Source organism: Haliotis asinina, chromosome 3 (assembly GCF_037392515.1).
Source record: "Haliotis asinina isolate JCU_RB_2024 chromosome 3, JCU_Hal_asi_v2, whole genome shotgun sequence".
Classification (NCBI taxonomy): Eukaryota; Metazoa; Mollusca; class Gastropoda; order Lepetellida; family Haliotidae; genus Haliotis; species Haliotis asinina.
The window spans coordinates 20,665,686-20,684,593 of NC_090282.1; the positions used below are offsets into that span (position 1 = coordinate 20,665,686).

Genomic DNA, 18,908 nt, shown 5'->3' on the forward strand with positions numbered 1-18,908 from the left:
TTGGGTAATTTTAAGTGTTTGTACTTATGATTGTTTTGTCTTTCTAGGACAGTGTTATTCCTGGCTCAACAATCAAGATAATCGACAGCAGCAATGCTACAATCCCGTATACTGGTTTACAAGTGGAACGACAACACGAAAAAGACCTTGGACCTTGAAACTATACATACATACATACGTGCATGCATGCATGCATGCATACATACATACATACATACATACATACATACATACATACATACATACATACATACATACATACATACATACATACATACATACATACATACATACATATGGCTCATGGGGACTTACAGTGCCTTTGCTACCTGCATGGACCCTAGCTGCATTTACACCACCCCTTCACTCATTGGCGATTACACTGAAATTTAACCAATATTAAAAAAAAGAAATATACAACGATTAAAGGTTTGGCCGTGCTAAATGTGCATGGGATGTTTTAGGATTTACGTACCCTCTCAGGGGTCAATAATTTTACAATACTTCAACACCCTTTGAGGGTACAGCCACTAACAATCTCAGTTACTAAGCTAGACTACAAATAACATACATGTATGCATGCATACATACATACATACATACATACATACATACATACATACATACATACATACATACATACATACATACATACATACATGAAAACGACACATATTTTGACCTTGAAACATTTCTCTTCACCACAGTTTGATAAGCCTTGCTTTAATGCTGTACTCAGTCTGCAATCTGATCCACACCGATGAGTGTGAAACACATATATGTATGTGTGTTTGTGCGTGTGTATGTATCTATACACACACACAACACACAAACGCATAGAGACGTACAGACAGACACACACATACACACACAGAGATCTACAGACAGACACACCACACACAGACACGCACAAAGTGATCTGAATTTTACGGAAAAAAACTTGGAGTTGCAAATGCACAGCACCACCTTTCAAACATTAACAAAATCGTGATCCTTGCAAGTCAGACACGGTCATTGAAAAAAACAATTACAAATACAAAATACAAAAACAAAAACGTCACATATCTGTACACTGACTTTCTCTCCGTTTGGTTAATTAGCCTTGAATGCAAAGCCAGCCTGAAAAATCTGTAAAAAAGATATATCTAGAAAACCAGACAGTGGGGAAGTCAGTGTTGACAACTTGTTCTTGTGTTTGTCTAATCCATAGATGTCATTGAAACGAACAATTTTCGCCCCCAAGAACACGTTTTGATAAAAACACTGTGTAGCGGAGCTGTGTAGCGGCGAGACAGTCCTGCATGTGATAGAACCTGGGGTCGACAGACCTAGACTTACACAGGATTTCCCAAAAGTATGGAAAGCGTGTTACTTTAATATTATTGTTATGCTTATTCACACATATCCTTACCTGTGAATATTTGTGTGTGTGTGTGTGCGCGCGCGCACGTGTGTGTATATACACATATGCCTAAACACACATATACATAACATGCATTACACACACACATATATAGCTTATATTCACATACATACAATAGATACATACGTACAGAGGGATAGATAGACAGGAGGATAGAAAAATATTTAGATAGTTGTAAGTTTTCACTGGTCTTGAGCGGGCATGGGTTGATTTACCCTCGAAGTTTGTTTATGTACCCTGAGCGTTATAACTCACTTTTTGTAACTTAAATCTGTTTATGATGTTTCACGTAGATGTCAGCCTGTTTGATCACCTGAGATAGCACACCTGGAAGTTATTTATGTAATTTTAGGCTAATAGCCATGCCGTGTCTATTTAAACAACTTTTCTTGTTAGAGTGTCCAGTGCTTAGGCCTCTATTGTTGAGAGAGCCTTTAACAAAGACTGCAACGAGTATATATACAGAGATTACATATAGATGATAGATAAAATGTGGTCACATAAATTCTATCTTACTCATCAATATAATGATATTATATATGATTAACAATTGTGTAAAGGACAAGACGTATATTTTATGGAGTGAGTCGAAGTCGCGCGAGATTTCTGTTGACAGCTAGTAAGATATGGGCGAGCAGTGTTACCACCAGCCACAGTCTGGGAATAGAAGATTCATTGACGGAGACGCCACCAGTCTATATGTCCTACATAACTGTCCTCGTTTCGCATGTACATTTACTTACACTCAACAGTGGCAGCCGATAAACGGGCAACCTCTACTCGACAACGTGGGCTAGCCGTGACAGTCATGTACTTTAGCCGAGCACATCATGTACTAGAATGTGGAGACCCGTCAAGGTCCCGGGGTAGAATAGGCCTTCAGCAACCCTTGCTTGCCATAAAAGGCGGACCCGTGAAGGTCCCGGGGTAGAATAGGCCTTCAGCAACCCTTGCTTGTCATAAAAGGCGGACCCGTGAAGGTCCCGGGTTAGAATAGGCCTTCAGCAACCCTTGCTTGCCATAAAAGGCGGACCCGTGAAGGTCCCGGGGTAGAATAGGCCTTCAGCAACCCTTGCTTGCCATTAAAGGCGGACCCGTGAAGGTCCCGGGGTAGAATAGGCCTTCAGCAACCCATGCTTGCCATAAACGGCGACTCGTAAGAGGCGACTAACGGGGTCGGGTGGTCAGGCTCGCTGACTTGGTTGACACATGTCATCGGTTCCCAATTGCGCAGATCGATTCTCATGTTGTTGATCACTGGATTGTCTGGTTCAGACTCGATTATTTACAGACCGCCCCATATAGCTGGAATATTGCTGAGTGTGGCGTAAATCTAAACTCACTCACTCACTCACTCACTAGAATGTGGAAACGAGTGATCGGGCCATAGTACTGATTGATTGGTTTTTCGCCGTTTCAGCATTACTCCAGCAATATCACGGCAGGGGACAGAAGACAATGAAAGTCATTTCTCTGCAAAGAACGGCAGTTGACGACCATGAGTATGTAAGCGATCAGACAACAGACATGGTCAGAGTAGTCCCAGATAGCACAAGTGTCGAAAGTAATAACCTTAAGTTTAAATGAAAATATCTGAAACAATATAAATAACACTCCGCTTATCTTGACTATGAAGGGTCTTTTAGCAATGTAAGTTCTCATTTAATTATTGCATTTTTAAAAGATTTGGATTTGTTAAATGAGTTGAGTATGTATGTATGTATGTATGTATGTATGTATGTATGTACGTATGTATGTATGTATGTATGTATGTATGTATGTATGTATGTATGTATGTATGTATGTATGTATGTATGTATGTATGTATGTATGTTATTTGTAGTCTAGCTTAGTAACTGAGATTGTTAGTGGCTGTACCCTCAAAGGGTGTTGAAGTATTGTAAAATTATTGACCCCTGAGAGGGTACGTAAATCCTAAAACATCCCATGCACATTTAGCACGGCCAAACCTTTAATCGTTGTATATTTCTTTTTTTTAAATATTGGCTAAATTTCAGTGTAATCGCCAATGAGTGAAGGGATGGTGTAAATCCAGCTAGGGTCCATGCAGGTAGCAAAGGCACTGTAATTCCCCATGGGCCATATCTACCTTCAGTTGTTGGCGATCTATAGCCCGTGTTTTACATCGTATTGTCCTCTTTAATTGCAATGATTTAACTTTCAAGGCTCGTTTTATGTTCATATCGGTGATAGCCTAGTGTCCGTCGATGACAGGTCTTTAAGTTTTCACTTTATTGATTTTAATATTGATATAAATCAAAATGTTCTCGTCACGATATGACTGTAATGTTGCTGATGTGACGATAAATTCTAACTCACTCACTCACCGCTTATCTTCAAGTTGACTTGTCGTTTAAGGGCAGTACGACTGTGCAGCCGTGGGCTTAGCAATCAGTACAGCCTTGGCTATGTAGATCCTTCCTGCGACTGGTACCCTTCAGCTCTGTCTACATTCATCTCTCGCATTATTTATTACTTTTCATTTATTTCCTCGCAAGTTTTCATTTCCATGTTAACACAGCACAATATTTAACCACTGTGTGACCCACGTCCCCGTAACTCAAGACGGCGACAATGCAATAGCGGATAATATCCCTTCTAGGATTCCACACACTGATACCCTTCAGCTACCCTTGGTGCAACAGTAACTGAGAATAACAACAGGGGTAACGACACATATTTTGACCAGGAGCTTTTCTCCCTCACAGTCACAGTTTGATAAGCCACCAGTTGGCCTATAGTTGTACTGTATGTCGCTCCTAACCGGGATTGACCAACATAACTGGCCTAACACCATAGATATAGATATACATATATACTCGGCGTCATTAATGAATGGTCAACGCTAAAATCTACGTTTGTATTTGAAATTACCTCCAGTCTAATAAGCATACAGATATTCCAATGTACTGTCAGATTGTGTTATACTTATATAGCATCTAAATTGGTGTAATTAGCAAAATAGCAAAAGGTGTGTGGAAGGAGGACCAGAAAGCATAAGATTTAGCTGCGTTTGCATTAGAAAATGCTGTTAGTGTCGCTTCTGAGTGATTGAGTAGTTCCCTTTGAAGCACTTTAAAATCTGACTGTATTATTTCGGCTAATTTTATATTTCAGAAATTTCACTATTAAAAACACCAGATTAAGTCGTTTGTTGTTTTTACCTTCTGAGCACTGTTGAAATGAAACTCTCCTAACTGTACACTTTCTGTGCATCTATTTGCCATTAAATATCTATTAGACCAGTCTAACGGTAAACCGTTACCTGACACGACCTCCTACAAGGTTTTGTTAGACTTAGAAGTGGAGTGTAACGAAGGTATTGAGACTAAGTTTACTTAAACCTGCATGCACATTTAGTGTCACTCACTGTCGAACACATAAGTTCCCAGTATATCGCAGTACGTATTGCAATGCAGGTACCTGAATAGCAATACATGTATACATGTCTTGCAAAACAATTTACATGCCGATACACAACGCTATTCTTTAACGTCTGATACATTCTGTTGCTAATGACACATTTTTTGTTCTAATTGCCAGTATGGAAATCCACCTGCCATTTAATGTCAACGATTTGCACGTGCAAGCCACTCTATCCATGAATAGTGAAAGACAATACAAATGCATCGACACTATTCAACTGCCGTTCAACTGTGAAGCTGGTTTGACACTCCCAGAAAGGGGTCATTGATAGACCTGTTGGAATCTGGTCTGACTAAGTTGATGTCCCATTTAATGTGAGTCACACTGCTGCTGGTAGACCGTGCCAGTGATTTCATCTGTGGCTGAGGATGTGATTATGAGTGACTGAGTGAGTTTTAAGCCGCTTTTAATATTCCTGCAGTATCACGGCGGGGTACACCAGAAATGGCCTTCACACATAACTGATTTAGCTGTGGGTCGATCATGATTCGGACAGGGATAACCCCGTCTAGACGTACTCGTGGTCCACATAACCTAATCCGAACGAGATTCTGCCTGTTATAGCAGTACCATTCCTGAAAGCTATGAATGGCTTTTATGGTCGACCTCTTTATTGCACGACGACACCGCTACGGGTGCAGAGCGGATAACGTGGCCAGCATGCTCACTAGGGGCTGAAGTTGATGCACTAGGGACTTGCTTCTGTCAGACATCGGTACACGCATCTCCACTATATGACAATTCGTATCAAAGATCTTTGTCACGTCTAACCATGACTGGACCAGTGAAGGTCCGGGGGTAGAATAGGCCTTCAGCAACCCATGCTTGCCATAAATGGCGACTATGCTTGCCGTAAGAGGCAACTAACGGGATCGGGTGGTCAGGCTCGCTGACTTGGTTGACACATGCCATCGGTTCCCAATTGCACAGATCGATGCCCATGTTGTTGATCACTGAATTGTTTGGTCCAGACTCGATTATTTACAGACCGCCGCCATATAGCTGGAATATTGTTGAGTGCTAAACTCACTCACTCACTCACTCTAACCATGACTGGAAATGTAGCACTAGTGACTGGGGCACAGTCTGCCATACAGACCTTGATACACACATATCTAAGAAAGCCCACGCAAGTCTAGATTATGTGGCAAGTCAACTTCTTTATTATACAAGGTCACATTCACCGCAAAGTAGATGATGTCAGTTTACAATGGAGGAAGAGACACACCAACAGCTTCCCTTCCTGGACATTCTTCTCCACTGACGTCAACAATCCATAGCCACCAGTGTTTACCGTAAACCAACACATACGGATCAGTACATTCATCACCAGTCCAACCATCATCCCCAGATCAAGAAAGGCATAGTAGCTACCCTGGCACGAAGAGCAAAAGCAGTCTGCAGTCCTGACAGCCTCCACAGCGAATTAAAACACCTGAAATCAACCTTCCAAGACCTTAACGAGTACCCACCCCATCTAGTCAGCAACACCATCAGCAAGACTCTGAAAGAAACTCTCATGTCAACTAAACCAGAACCTTCCCCCATCAGAATTAACATATCATACCATGGCCAGATAAGTCATCGCATCAGCCGTCTCATCAAGAAAACAACAGGAATAGACGTCACCTTACTATCAGCTAATGGACGCGGGCCAAAAACACCTAAATGCAACAATCCAGCAGGATGCATCTACCAGATCCAATGTAGTTGTAAAGAGACATCTATTGGTGAAACTGGTCGACCACTGACTATCAGGTTAAAAGAACACAAAACATCAGTTCCAAATTTGGATCAGAAGTCACTGTATGTGAACACATCATGCACAACCCCAATCACAAGATTGTTTGGGACAACACCAGGACGTTAGTTAGGAACGCCAGTGACTTCAAAAAAGGGAAGCTCCTAGAAGCCATTGCAATCAAGCGGAACTAGCCCTCAATCACGGAGACGGAGGTGTTTACTTACCCAATGCATGGAACCACCTTATCCTCAGTGACTAATCTTTATCCAAACATCTTTACCTGTAACTCGTCAACCTAATCAACACAAGCCTGCACACCAGTCAGTTGAAGCCTGTACATAAGCTGAAGCCTGTACATCAATCAATCGAAGCCTGTACATCAATTAATACAAACCTGTATATCTTGTTACCAATTGTTATCGGTCTACTGTTATGTGTATATATACTACAACCCTTTAGTTTTATCCTCACCTCACCTGAAGAAGAGACTAGAATCTGTCTCGAAACGTTGTGACCTTGTATGATAAAGAAGTTGAACCATAAAGCACTTTTAGTTTGATTCCTCCAACTTCTAAATGCCTTTGAAACAACTTAAGATTTCCACAGTTTCCGAAAATGAAGAAAGACTTGGGTTCCTTTTCATTACATCTTTAGTATGATTTTATTCTGTAAATTTTGTTCATTTCCGAAACTAATTGTCACTCTAGCGGACGGAGGAAACATATGGTGCCACTGCCAGGTCATCGTGCGTTCGCACAGATGGTATAACACGTACGCTCAGCGCCCAACACGCGACGTGCTGCTACTGAACACGCCTCTGGAACCGACTCTAGGAAACCAGCCAATCGCTAAATTAATTTAAATTAAATTTAAAAATTAATGGGTTCTACGTGTAGAATCAAGTATGACTCCGCGGCTACGGTTAGGAAAGTAAGACTTTGACCATCAGGTGGAGAAAAGTGAGACCGAGAGGGTAGGGGAGTGCCAACTGTACGTACTAACCGCCAGTGAATGATGATATAGATGATCCTGTAATGAAGCTAAATAACAGTAACTGAAGCGTTAGTGAAATCAATATAATGACAGTAGGCATAGCCTGAAATAGATAATATGAGAATAGCATATTTGTCAGTTCGGAAGCCATGAGTTAGAGCGTCTGTTTATTGACTTGATAGATGCGGTTCCATTCCTGCTAAAGAAAACATGTGCTATTTAAATGTGATCTTTGACAATATTGTTCAATCGATTTCAGAGACTCACAGATCACCTGAACTGGAATATTGATGTTAATATTGAGTTAGCAATACGTAAAATCTGGAAAGAGGTCTTATTTACAAAAGGTAAAACTGGGAAATAGCTCTAGCTTACTTACAAAAAAGTAAAACCTGGGAGCAGACAAAACCTAAAATGCGATTATTCCGGGGAAAGACTCCATGTCTAATATACACATGCACAAAAGTTAACCGCCACTATTTTTATAGTGTCCAAATTTCACCACTGAAGGTCAGAAATACAAACTATAAATATTTATGACTGAATTAGCCTTCCATAGATTCTTGAACCAAAGATTGTCAACATATGACAAGGAAAACATTCTGCACTCTTCCATATCCCTACCATCTGAATCTTGAAAATCAAGTTTCACACACTTGGTTTCACCGGTCGGTTGTGAGATTCTCCTTTCACTTTAGAGTTAGAAAATCAGTCCTGGTGAGGAGAAACTTAACTACCGCTGAGAGATGGCAGGTGATAGGCATGAAAAATGCTGGCATGTTTATGCAGGGCCATTGCAAAGCAAATGGGTCGTCATCACAGCGTCATCACCCGTTTAGTTGTCAATGACAGGCATAGATCTTCTTATGATAGTTACCATTGAGTATCCAAAGTAGCAGATCACAAAAATAGTTGGTGGCGCTTAACTTTTGTGCGTGTGTGTATATTGTGAGAAGCACCTTTTAGGTTTATGCTAAAATGGAATGAATTCTGCTGCATGAAATTATGCCCTGAACAAGTTCAGATGTGTTCTGTTACGTGTACAAATGTTTTCAATTGTGTGTATCTATGAAATAAAGCGGGACAATTATTTCGGATTACCCAAATGGTCACGTGGTTCCTAATTTGCTACAAATTTGGAATTGCTAAAATACACACAAAAAGGAAACAAATGTCATTGGCTGAAAGTTTATTTATATAGAGAACTTTCACCTGAGGGACAAATTCAACCTGATTAAGGAGCTGGAATCGTTTCCGACTCCACACAATAAAACGAGGGCTTAAAGTCTTTTTACGTACAGAAAATGACTCAGCTATTGACCTGAGTGATATCTCCACTCTATCACCTGGATTACAAATCGAGAGCCCCCCCACTCTATCAAATCCTTGACGTTTCGATGACACACACAGATGCCAACTGTGACACCAGTAAGCAAAAAATCTAACCAACATACTGAAAGCGTGACGGGCTCACGGACACATTATAACCCTGGTCTCTGCCGAGAAGAGCAGGTAACCCACTTGCCTTTAAGAACTGGAAACGTATATGTTGTTCGGTTTTACTTGGGACACACTAACACACATTTCCAGAAATAATCAGAGCCACCTCCCATAACGACCATCACACGACGGTGCCGTATTGATGTCCATGTACTATATGACCCATGAAGGTCCCGGGGTAGAATAGGCCTTCAGCAACCCATGCTTGCCATAAAAGGCGACTATGCTTGTCGTAAGATGCGACTAACGGGATCGTGTGGTCAGGTTCGCTGACTTGGTTGACACGTCATTTGTTCCCAATTTCGCAGATAGATGCTCATGTTGTTGATCACTGGATTGTCTGGTCCAGACTCGATTATTTACAGACCGCCGCCATATAGCTGGAATATTGCTGAGTGCGGCGTAAAACTAAACTCACTCACTCCCATGTACTATTTTCATCATTCCAGCTGGAAATCTTCTCTCCGTGCATACGCAAGATTCGTTTAGGCATGGTCAGCGTGTCCGGTTTACACATCTTCTTCATTACGACTGAGTGAGTGAGTTTTAAACCTCTTTTTCATTATTCCAGCAAAATCACGGCGGGGAACGCCAGAAATGGGCTTTACACATTGCACCCACGTGGGTAATCGACCCATCGTGACGAGTGTACGCTCTAACCACTAGGTTACCCTACCGCCTTTGATTATGAGCAAAAAGCACACAAGATGCATACATCACTACAAGAAAAGTTTATTCATTAAGTACAATGATTTCATGACAGTGTAAATTCATTTACATATTGTTTTTGTATTATTTTGTATTGTTTTGTATTGTTTCTGTTACAATTAAGAACACCACGACAGTTTCTTAATACACAATGTCATGTTACAGGTGGCATTGATATAAATGTAAGTACAATGGGAGCAATCTGCAGTCTGTAACCAAGTTTTGTATGTTCTTATTAGGCAAAGGTTCCCTGACATTATCGTCATTACCGCTGTCATTCGATCTCAATTTGCCATCGTAAATGTCTTGTCTAAACAATTTAACGACACAATAGTGTTTACTGCCAATGTAATTGACTTGCATGTATTGTACAACCTTCTCGGGAAACAGACAAGCAACCAACACAAACATCAACACATATACAGCTTGTTCGGCTTGACCTGATCAAGCGAATACAAGAGCACTGAGGTGACCTTGTCACCACTGGTTGGGTCTATTATTGTGAAGGGGTGGGCCTTTGTCAGTTTATTGTCAACATGTCCTCACAGCTGAGGCAAGGTTGCCGTTTGACATCTCAGCGTCGAGAAATCGATAGCAATGTCCTAACTTTCTTTAAAAGTGGTTTTGTGTTTCCGAAGTATGCATGCTTTGCACGAAGGCAACGTTACCGACATTCACTGCTCCACTATCTAATGAAGTAAACTCGACCTGGCGTTTGTACCATTTGACCTCCCAGGTCATGCATATGTAGAGTAGCTCAGGTCAAGCTTCACAAGCTGTATTTTGAAACTCTGTCAGTCTCTGGGAGATACTATTTGTTTGAGGTAGTAAGTGATGTCAAACTTGAAGCTGACCATAGCAATAACAACCACTGAGGACACACAGGTTTGCATGTTGTAAGGTACATAAATGGTGACTGTTACGGTTATCACTATTGTCACCAGTTTCACTTCTGAACACCTTATATGTCATGAGTATCAGTTTATATCGGGGTCATGTACAGTGACCTTCTTCAGACATCCTTTAAGGGAAGTCAGAAATAACTGTTTGAAGAAGCCGTTTTCTAGCTGTACCGAAATATGTTTTAATCCTAAAACAGTATGTAGTAACGGCTTTAACTGGTTTAACTTTATTCACATTTGTTCCTTGGTACGGCCCGAATGGAAAAGATGGGAGCGCTGTTAGTAAAACCAAATTTTCCTTTCAAGGGAGTCAACGGTCCTTTGTCTGGGAGGAACTGGAACCTCTGTATCATAGCAACCAAGAACAGGAACAATTCCATCCGGGCCATAGATTCCCCGAGACATACTCTGCGACCTGAAAAAAAGAATAGAGTAGTGTGGAAAAGAAACGTAGCGCAAACATATTTGACAGGCACTGCTATCATGCCAAACTAGACGTCGATGCAGCCATGCTTACAAGAAGACAGGAAGACCAAATGACACATTCATTTGGAACATTTATTGTTTCAACTACAGGTGCCTTAGCAACTGCAGTAAGTAAAAGCAAGACTATACTCTGTACCATTGAAATTAGACGACTCGAGCAACCGTTGTGGTTGGGTGGCTTCACAGTCACCAAGAGCCCATGGTATCTACAAGATACTGAAGGTCTTGGTAATGCTTCTCAACGTTAACAGATATCTATATCCTGACATGTCCCAAAATATTGTAGATTTTGGGAACTATGGACAATTTCCATTTTCCTGTAGAAACGTGTTTTAGAACGTAAACTTGGCAACTTGCATTGTAGTGAATTGCACATCGCTGTGGCTACAAGGACTCATATGCTACCGACCGGTAGCCCATGTTATCAAAGGGGAAGCCTGTTTACATTCTATAACAATAACACCTTTCGCAGGTTATTCGAAATGGACCAACGTACCGTGACATCCTCAGACAATTAGGATTAACACTGGTATCATCACTGTTTTCTTTCACTCATAAACCCATCATTTGTACAATAGATCTGATTATGTCATCAACTGCAATATTTACCTATAGAGAAGGGGATGAATTCGTCTTTCTTTAAGTACTTTCCGTCATCATCTAGGAATCGTTCAGGTCTAAAGTTTTGGGGATCACCCCACACGACTGGATCTTGTAGAACGGAGTCCAAATTTGGCAGAACAGTCACGCCCTTGGGAAATGTGTAGCCCTGAAACTGGATGTCATAAGGTACAGAGTGGGGCACTGCAAGTGGAGCTATGTCTGTGCATCTCTGTATCTCACTGATTGTGGCTTCTACGTAGGGAAGACTGGTCTTGTCTTTCATGGTGGGAAGTCTGCTTTGCCCGATGTTGTCCCGTATCTCCCTGAAACACTTTTCCTGAACGTCGGGGTTGTGGAGGAAGTAAAGAAGCGTCCAGCAGATGGTGGTACCAGTGGTCTCAGTTCCAGCTAAAAATAGATCTCTGACAGTTTTCTCCAGGTGAGTTCCTGAAAGAACAAGGAAACATGACATTAGGGTTTGCAGGACCATTTTTCAATTCAGTACAGAATACAACAGATACCCTGACTGTCGAAAGTGCTTGAACGGGCATAACATAGAGTCTAAATTGGTCTGCTGTGAGGAACAGTGCATTGCTGCATAAACCGTACCGTCAGGCTAAAAACTACGTGGTAAAGTAGCTCAATATCAGTGAGTTTCACAGCAGATTCTGCAAAGTACTAATATGTTATTATCAGTAGCAGCTCCCAGACACGGAAAACTTAGACCGATGTGGAGAAAGAAGTCAAGCTTGTTAACTATGCTTTCAGATCCCTCGTGATGAGTAATTGAGATATCCGCAGCAATCTTATAAGTTTGAATCTGCTCTAGCTTTGGACAATCTATTGATTCAACCCAAACACTGAATTCACTGAAATGTTACTCTCAGCTCTTAGTGTCATCTAAAGTCTCTTCGAAGAAATGCTCGTTAATCCTCAATACCGTTCATAATTTGGAGGAGGGTTAGGTATGATGAATCATGAATTTTATATTTTCATGGGGCAGCATGTACAATGTGAGTGTTCCCCTTAAGGTTTATGTACAAACTGAACCCCCACCCCCTCCTGCATATCATGTACAGTTGGAAAGACCCCCTCCACCACGTTATCAAGACTACATGTATAATAGTATCCTCCTTGCCAAAAATTATGAACGGTAGCAAATGTGATACTATCATGGACTTTTTCGTAATAACAGAATTGTCATCTTACTATCAAACGTGTCATCGCTTCCACGAAGTTTCATTTCCTTGATGTAAGCTGTGATGAAATCGTCCACATTATCTTCCTCATAGCTGTCCATGTGCTCCTTAACATCCTTTTCAATTTCACCTTTTTCTATTGTTTCAATATATCGCATAATTTTTTTAAAATTGAAAAAATCTCCTGGGATAAACCTTACAATTGGAAATATGTTCAGCGTGCTCGCGGCCCCGACTAGCTCCGTGAGCCTCTCTGTTGCTTTTATGAATTTGACAAACCGTAGATCATCATACTCAAACTGCTTTCCCAAACAAACAGCACTGATGATATTAGACACGGCATTATGCACTAGTCGTTTGCAGTCGAAAGCATGTCCATCCTTTTCCTCAAGTGCTTTCAAGAAGACCGTCATCTCGTCGCGTATTTTGGTCTCCAGAAGGGACTTCCCCATCCCAAAATCTCTGAGTGTCGTTAATGCAAATTTTCTTTGTTCTTTCCAGTGGGCGCCTGAGGACCCAATTACACCTGAAATAATGAACTGTGTGTTAGGCTATTCAGAAAGAAATGTCTGCTTCAAGATATGTTATGTTACCTGTAGCTTATGAGTCTCCATGAAGTTTGGAAATCTTCATGAACCAGTGCCATTTTGAGAAGAAACCATGGGTAAGGGACAAATTGCATAAATCGATGTACACGTTGAGTCCAGCGAGTGAGTTGGATTTCACGCCACTTTTAGCAATATTACAACAATATCATGGCGGAGAGACACCTATGTGCTTCATGCATAGTGACGTGTGGGGAATGGAACGTGTCGAGTGAAAGTTTTAACCACAGAGCTACCGCATTGCCGCAGATTCGATTATTAGCATAATTCAAAATTGCTGTAAGTAGCGTTACAAAAGAAACACAGGAAGTTGCAAAAGAACTCGGCATGCAAATAAACAGTATAAAAATTGAACAACCACACAATCTGACACTTTCACATACCTTTGCCTTGAGCGAAAAAATCTGTTAGAAACGATTTGGGTCTTTCAGAGAAATGGTCACCATTCTTGACGAGGGCCTCCTTAATGGCACTGTACCCACTGAGGACAATAACAGGCTGATTAAAGATGTACACACTGAAGATGTTTCCATACTGACGCCGTAGTTTGCTGAATGTTATTCTGATGTCGGCATCAATGGACAAGACGTTGCCCACGAACGGAAGAAGAGGGGGACCAGGGGGAAGACCAGGAGGACGCCGAGTTGACAACCATAGAATAAGTGCTGCATTGATAAACACCAGTATCAGAGATGTATTAAACATCAACAGTCCCACCAGTGATGCTATAGCTGCAAATATGGCAGCAGAGCTGGAGCTAAACATACTGACTGTTGTCAGTGGTCTACATACAACACTGACTTGTTGTTGCTGCTTACACATCCATATAAGAGAGATTCTCGTGACGTCAGAGGCATTCAATACCAGAATGGACATCGACCGTTTGTGGAGTCACAATTATTCAACGGGCCACAATATGGCCGTTGTGTCGCAGTTTCGCACTTTGGGTAATATGACACTTTGTGCAAGTTTCTGTAAAGGTAACAATGCGTCAATGGACGTCTTGGACGCACACAAAAGAGAATTAACCCAGATTACTTCGTGGCTTGAATTCAAAACACGGTTTACTAGAGAGTGTAGAACATGGGGAGTCGTCATGGTTCAGTTATTGGTGGGAAGATGACGGTTATACATTGTAAGTGGACCAACAATAGGTGACATATTTTATAAGACTACTGATTAGTCCTTCGTTCGCGATTTCGCTATTTTTACACTATTTGTTTGTTTTTGTTAACACACGGGCCAGACGAGGCGATGTTGAGCTCCATAATACACAGTGGCCTAGATTTTGCACTCGATTTAAGAGCGTTCAAAAAGTAGGTCGTTTTCTTTGTGCAACAGTAGCGTGAGCTGGAAATATATGTCTCCCTGTTGTAAGCCTAGCGTCAAGGCTGTACTGAATATACAACGGCCCATTATGTACAGTAATTCATAGTAACAGAGACGTAAGAAGCACATCTAAGCATGTATGTACAGAAAGGATGCCAACTTCGTTATGTTTTCTATATATCTACAGCTATTGTTTAATCTTATAATTATTTGTGCCAGTCGGCTCTTTGATAAAAACGGTTGTTCAAAATGTCACAAAAAGGCAAGGTATCCAAAGAACTAAAGCGTTCGTTCGTCGCGCCGAAAGACCGGGTTCGATTTCCCACATGGGTCCAATGTGAGAGCCCCAAACCTGATGTCCCCAGTCGTGATATTGCATGGATTTTGCTAAAGGCGACGTAAGCCCATCTCACATTTTCTCTCTGTGAGTCACTGAGATAATATTTATAGTCACATCGACACTATTTTAGCCATATCGTAACGAAAGCAATACATTATTGTGTTAGAAAACAATAAAAGTAGACTGTAAAAGCCACGCCAGGAAAAATGTCCCAATCAACATGACTTGTTAGGATATAACTTTAATGACCGTCCTATGGAAACTGGTAATTTTAACTGATTAGAGTCCACACTACATACTATTCCCCAGTGAAATTCTGTCAAACTGTATAACACCAAGAAAGGTTTAGATCAGTCAGTCTGCAAACAGCTTTTGGGGATCATAACTTGGGTAAACAATAAACGTAAGTTCACCTGTGAAAACAATGTGTCGAAGATGAAAAGGTGAACGGGTCATGTCAGTGGGCGACACGGGGGAAGGCAGAAGAATGCTGAGTCTCTGATTTTGATAGTAACAAAATAACCCATGTAAATTGAAACGGAGCCCCACGGAGACCAGAGATTCAGAAGCTGGGGAAATCTAGACTTCATTTAAGGCTGTAGCACTGCAGACACGGCTTGGCAGCATGGAAAATAGTGTGGTTCACCGACTGTGAGAACAGACTATGGAGAAGTGGGAGGGAAGGAGTATAAACAGCAACAGAGCAGCGTGGGTCAGCTCACTTGCGTGCTCTTATGTACAATCGGCACTAGCCTTTTCCCGCGGTCACTGGTGTGTTCGCCTAAGCTGTGCAGAGGGCAACTGCGTCATCGCCGACATAGCAAATGTAACATATGTCATATTTGGGATTACACGTTCACATTCTAGTACTTGTATGGCTGAGTCCCATCCGGGATTAGAACTCACACCCTCAGAGTCGGGCAACTAATCGAGAACACACAAAGTCGGCAGCGTAGCCCGCTCAGCCACCGCGACTTCCACAAAAAATGGAAGTCGGACTACTGGTAGTCTGGACTGCGTACTTTGTGTACTCCTCTGATAAACGTAATTGGCACGGCTCCCACGGCCGAAAGCTATGATTACACAAAGCCATTTAGAAAGTGGTCAAATGCAACATATGTCATATTTGGGATGTTAGACTTTCTTAGCAAAGTACAAATTCCAGTACATTTTGGTTGATGCCCATCTTGGATTCGAACCCCCGCACCCTCAGTCAGGCACATAATCAGAGGATGCGGGGTCGAATCCCGGATGGAACTCAACCAAAAAAGCACTAGAATTCGTACTTTCCTAAGAAAGTGTAATCCCAAACATGGCATATGTTACATTTGACCACTTTCTAAATGACATTGTGTAATCATGACATATCAAACGGATCGAAGTAAACAAACGCCGTATATGAATAACCTCTATGTGACTGCATCATGAGATCCTTCACAGTATGTTACTGTGTGTGCGCCTGTATGTGTATGCGAGTATGTCCGCTTGTACACGGGTGTGTACATCTGCAAGTGTGCGCACAAATGTATGTGTGAGTGGGTGTGCATGTGAAGGCACGTAACTGTTTGTGAACATACACATTGTGTTGGTTCTAACTCATGTCGGGTTTACAGGGCAATGAGAGCGCAGATAATCTTGCTAAGCCAGGATTGTGAAAGGATGGGGTTGATAATATTTAATTCAAGCATTGCCAAAGAAAGTTTGGATGTGCCTTTTGGAAGTCGGTCACCATGGAATGGCAAAACTTGTGGGATGTTAGATTTATTGGACGACAGATGTGCAGATGCTGGTCAGTAAAGTAAGCATAGTTAGTCAACGAAATCATTAAACCAAATATATTTGTTGATTTTACATCGTGTCAACAATTGTTTTGCTTTTTCTGGGTTTTTTTAACGATCAGGTGGGTTATGGAGTGTGATTGTTTTAAAAACAAAAATCGGTCGTATGATGTTGTTATCCATTTCATTAGGCAGAGGATCCTGTCACTTCATCATAATATCGGAATGGAATGAATACATCTTTATGTATGGTAAATGTAATGTTTTGGTGCAGTCTGCCTACATATATTTGTGATAGTTCAACTTCAGTTAATGTGTTATGACCCTATTTCGGTCCAAGTAACAGGGTCGTAGGTTGACCATGGAGGCAGGACAGCTGCCCCCCCCCCCCCCCCCCCCCCTAGAATTCCTTTAACAGATTATTTCTTGGACATCATTGACATCATCTTTTGAGTGTCATATACCCTGAATCCACAGATAAGTCGGAACCAGAATGATACACCTAATTACATATTATTGCAACAACCATTTAATAAAAAATAAGGAATCCAGATCAATGACATAGACTTTCCGGAACCATATAAACTGGAGGCGTATTGTGCAAAACGTATGATAACTGAGACAGATAAGCAGACAGGTTTATTTAGTACTTTAGGCCCAAGGCCCGGGAAAAGTAAATACATACTGAACGAAGATAAGTATAGTTTAGTATTGACTTATGTTTATTTATTAATTCCTTCTGTGGCGACCTTGTGAAAGATATTTATTCAATGATTTTAGAATATGTATATTGTCCGATGGCATCCATCGGATGAAGGTTTCAACTGTCGGTGGTTGAGTCAGATTTACTGGAAAACAACCAGACCTTTGTTGGGAATATTTTGGACATATTAATAAAATTAGGAGTTCATCTTTCATGTGATCAAGGCCAGAATCATGATAGAAGAGGCAGAGACGGGGTGTTTGTATGACGGCCACACCCGACGGCGAGTTTGAAGTTACAATAGACTGGGTTATGATTTTAAGTTGATTTGGTAGCAGTTCAATGGTCGAATATGGTTCGACGCTTAGAGACGCATTGCGAATACGTGTAGTAATAACATTTGGATGACGAAAAGTGGTGGTGCATGCCATTATCGAGTGAAGCAGTCATAAAATCCGTTTTACATGAATACGAATACTTAGCCTATGTCTTGCGATATCCATAAGAAACAAAATCCATATTTAAATAATAAGACAAGCCCATGTTGGTTTACTACTATTATCCACAGTTTTCATCATTTGATATGCCTAATAAGGAAGTCTGTTTCGTGGAAGCTGCATCAGTGTGCACCAGTACTTGACTGCCCTTGAGATATACTGATACTGGAGGGGAGCTCTCCCACACTCTCCCAGAACCATGTTGTTATTGGCAGTTTTAGACTTGAAGAAATGACTTGCAACATCTGGTGTATACAGTTTCAATAGTTTTACTGTAGCTTGTTCCCCATACTTCAGATCCTAACAGAGTATTGGTGCAGTCATGGAGTCAAATATCTTAAACAGTTCAAAATCGTTCAACGTTTTGATAACTGTTGATAGAATATATGGCTTTCCTCGCTTGAGACGATAAACAGGCTTTCGCTTTTGAGCATGATAATCTTGGAGTAAACACAACACCCAGGTATCTATACACACTAGCAACCTCAATCTTCGTTAAAACACTTGTCAGAATTCGTGAGAGGACCTCCATTGCGAAATACCACTCATAATTAATTATCCACGTGACTCCAAAAGACAAGGTAGACAAAATGAAGAATAAGAAACAATGAAAAAACAATCAAACATTGACAGGTGAAAAGATCAAATAAA

The 18,908-nt window shown here is 41.2% G+C and overlaps 2 protein-coding genes across 2 annotated transcripts in view; one reads left to right on the forward strand and one right to left on the reverse strand.

Annotated features, from left to right (window-relative positions):
- LOC137277657 (protein FAM167B-like) overlaps positions 1-18,908 on the forward strand; it is a 284,520-nt gene that overhangs the window by 57,331 nt on the left and 208,281 nt on the right. The gene's annotated exons all lie outside the window — the stretch shown is intronic.
- LOC137277639 (cytochrome P450 2U1-like) lies at positions 10,139-14,375 on the reverse strand. Its single transcript, XM_067809470.1, has 4 exons — positions 13,994-14,375; positions 13,016-13,531; positions 11,813-12,253; positions 10,139-11,132 (listed from the first exon to the last, which is right to left on the reverse strand). Exons 1-4 carry the CDS (start codon positions 14,373-14,375, stop codon positions 10,945-10,947), a joined length of 1,527 nt encoding a protein of 508 aa, XP_067665571.1. The 3' UTR covers positions 10,139-10,944.

What these genes read in the sequence shown, in the direction of transcription:
- LOC137277639 (XM_067809470.1), bottom strand. Translation starts at nt 14,375, where the DNA reads ATGTTTAGCTCCAGCTCTGCTGCCATATTTGCAGCTATAGCATCACTG. An exon ending in TTTTTTCGCTCAAGGCAAAG is followed by an intron (nt 13,532 to 13,993) that starts GTATGTGAAAGT and finishes TCATTATTTCAG; the next exon opens with GTGTAATTGGGTCCTCAGGC. An exon ending in ATTCATCCCCTTCTCTATAG is followed by an intron (nt 11,133 to 11,812) that starts GTAAATATTGCA and finishes TCTTTTTTTCAG; the next exon opens with GTCGCAGAGTATGTCTCGGG.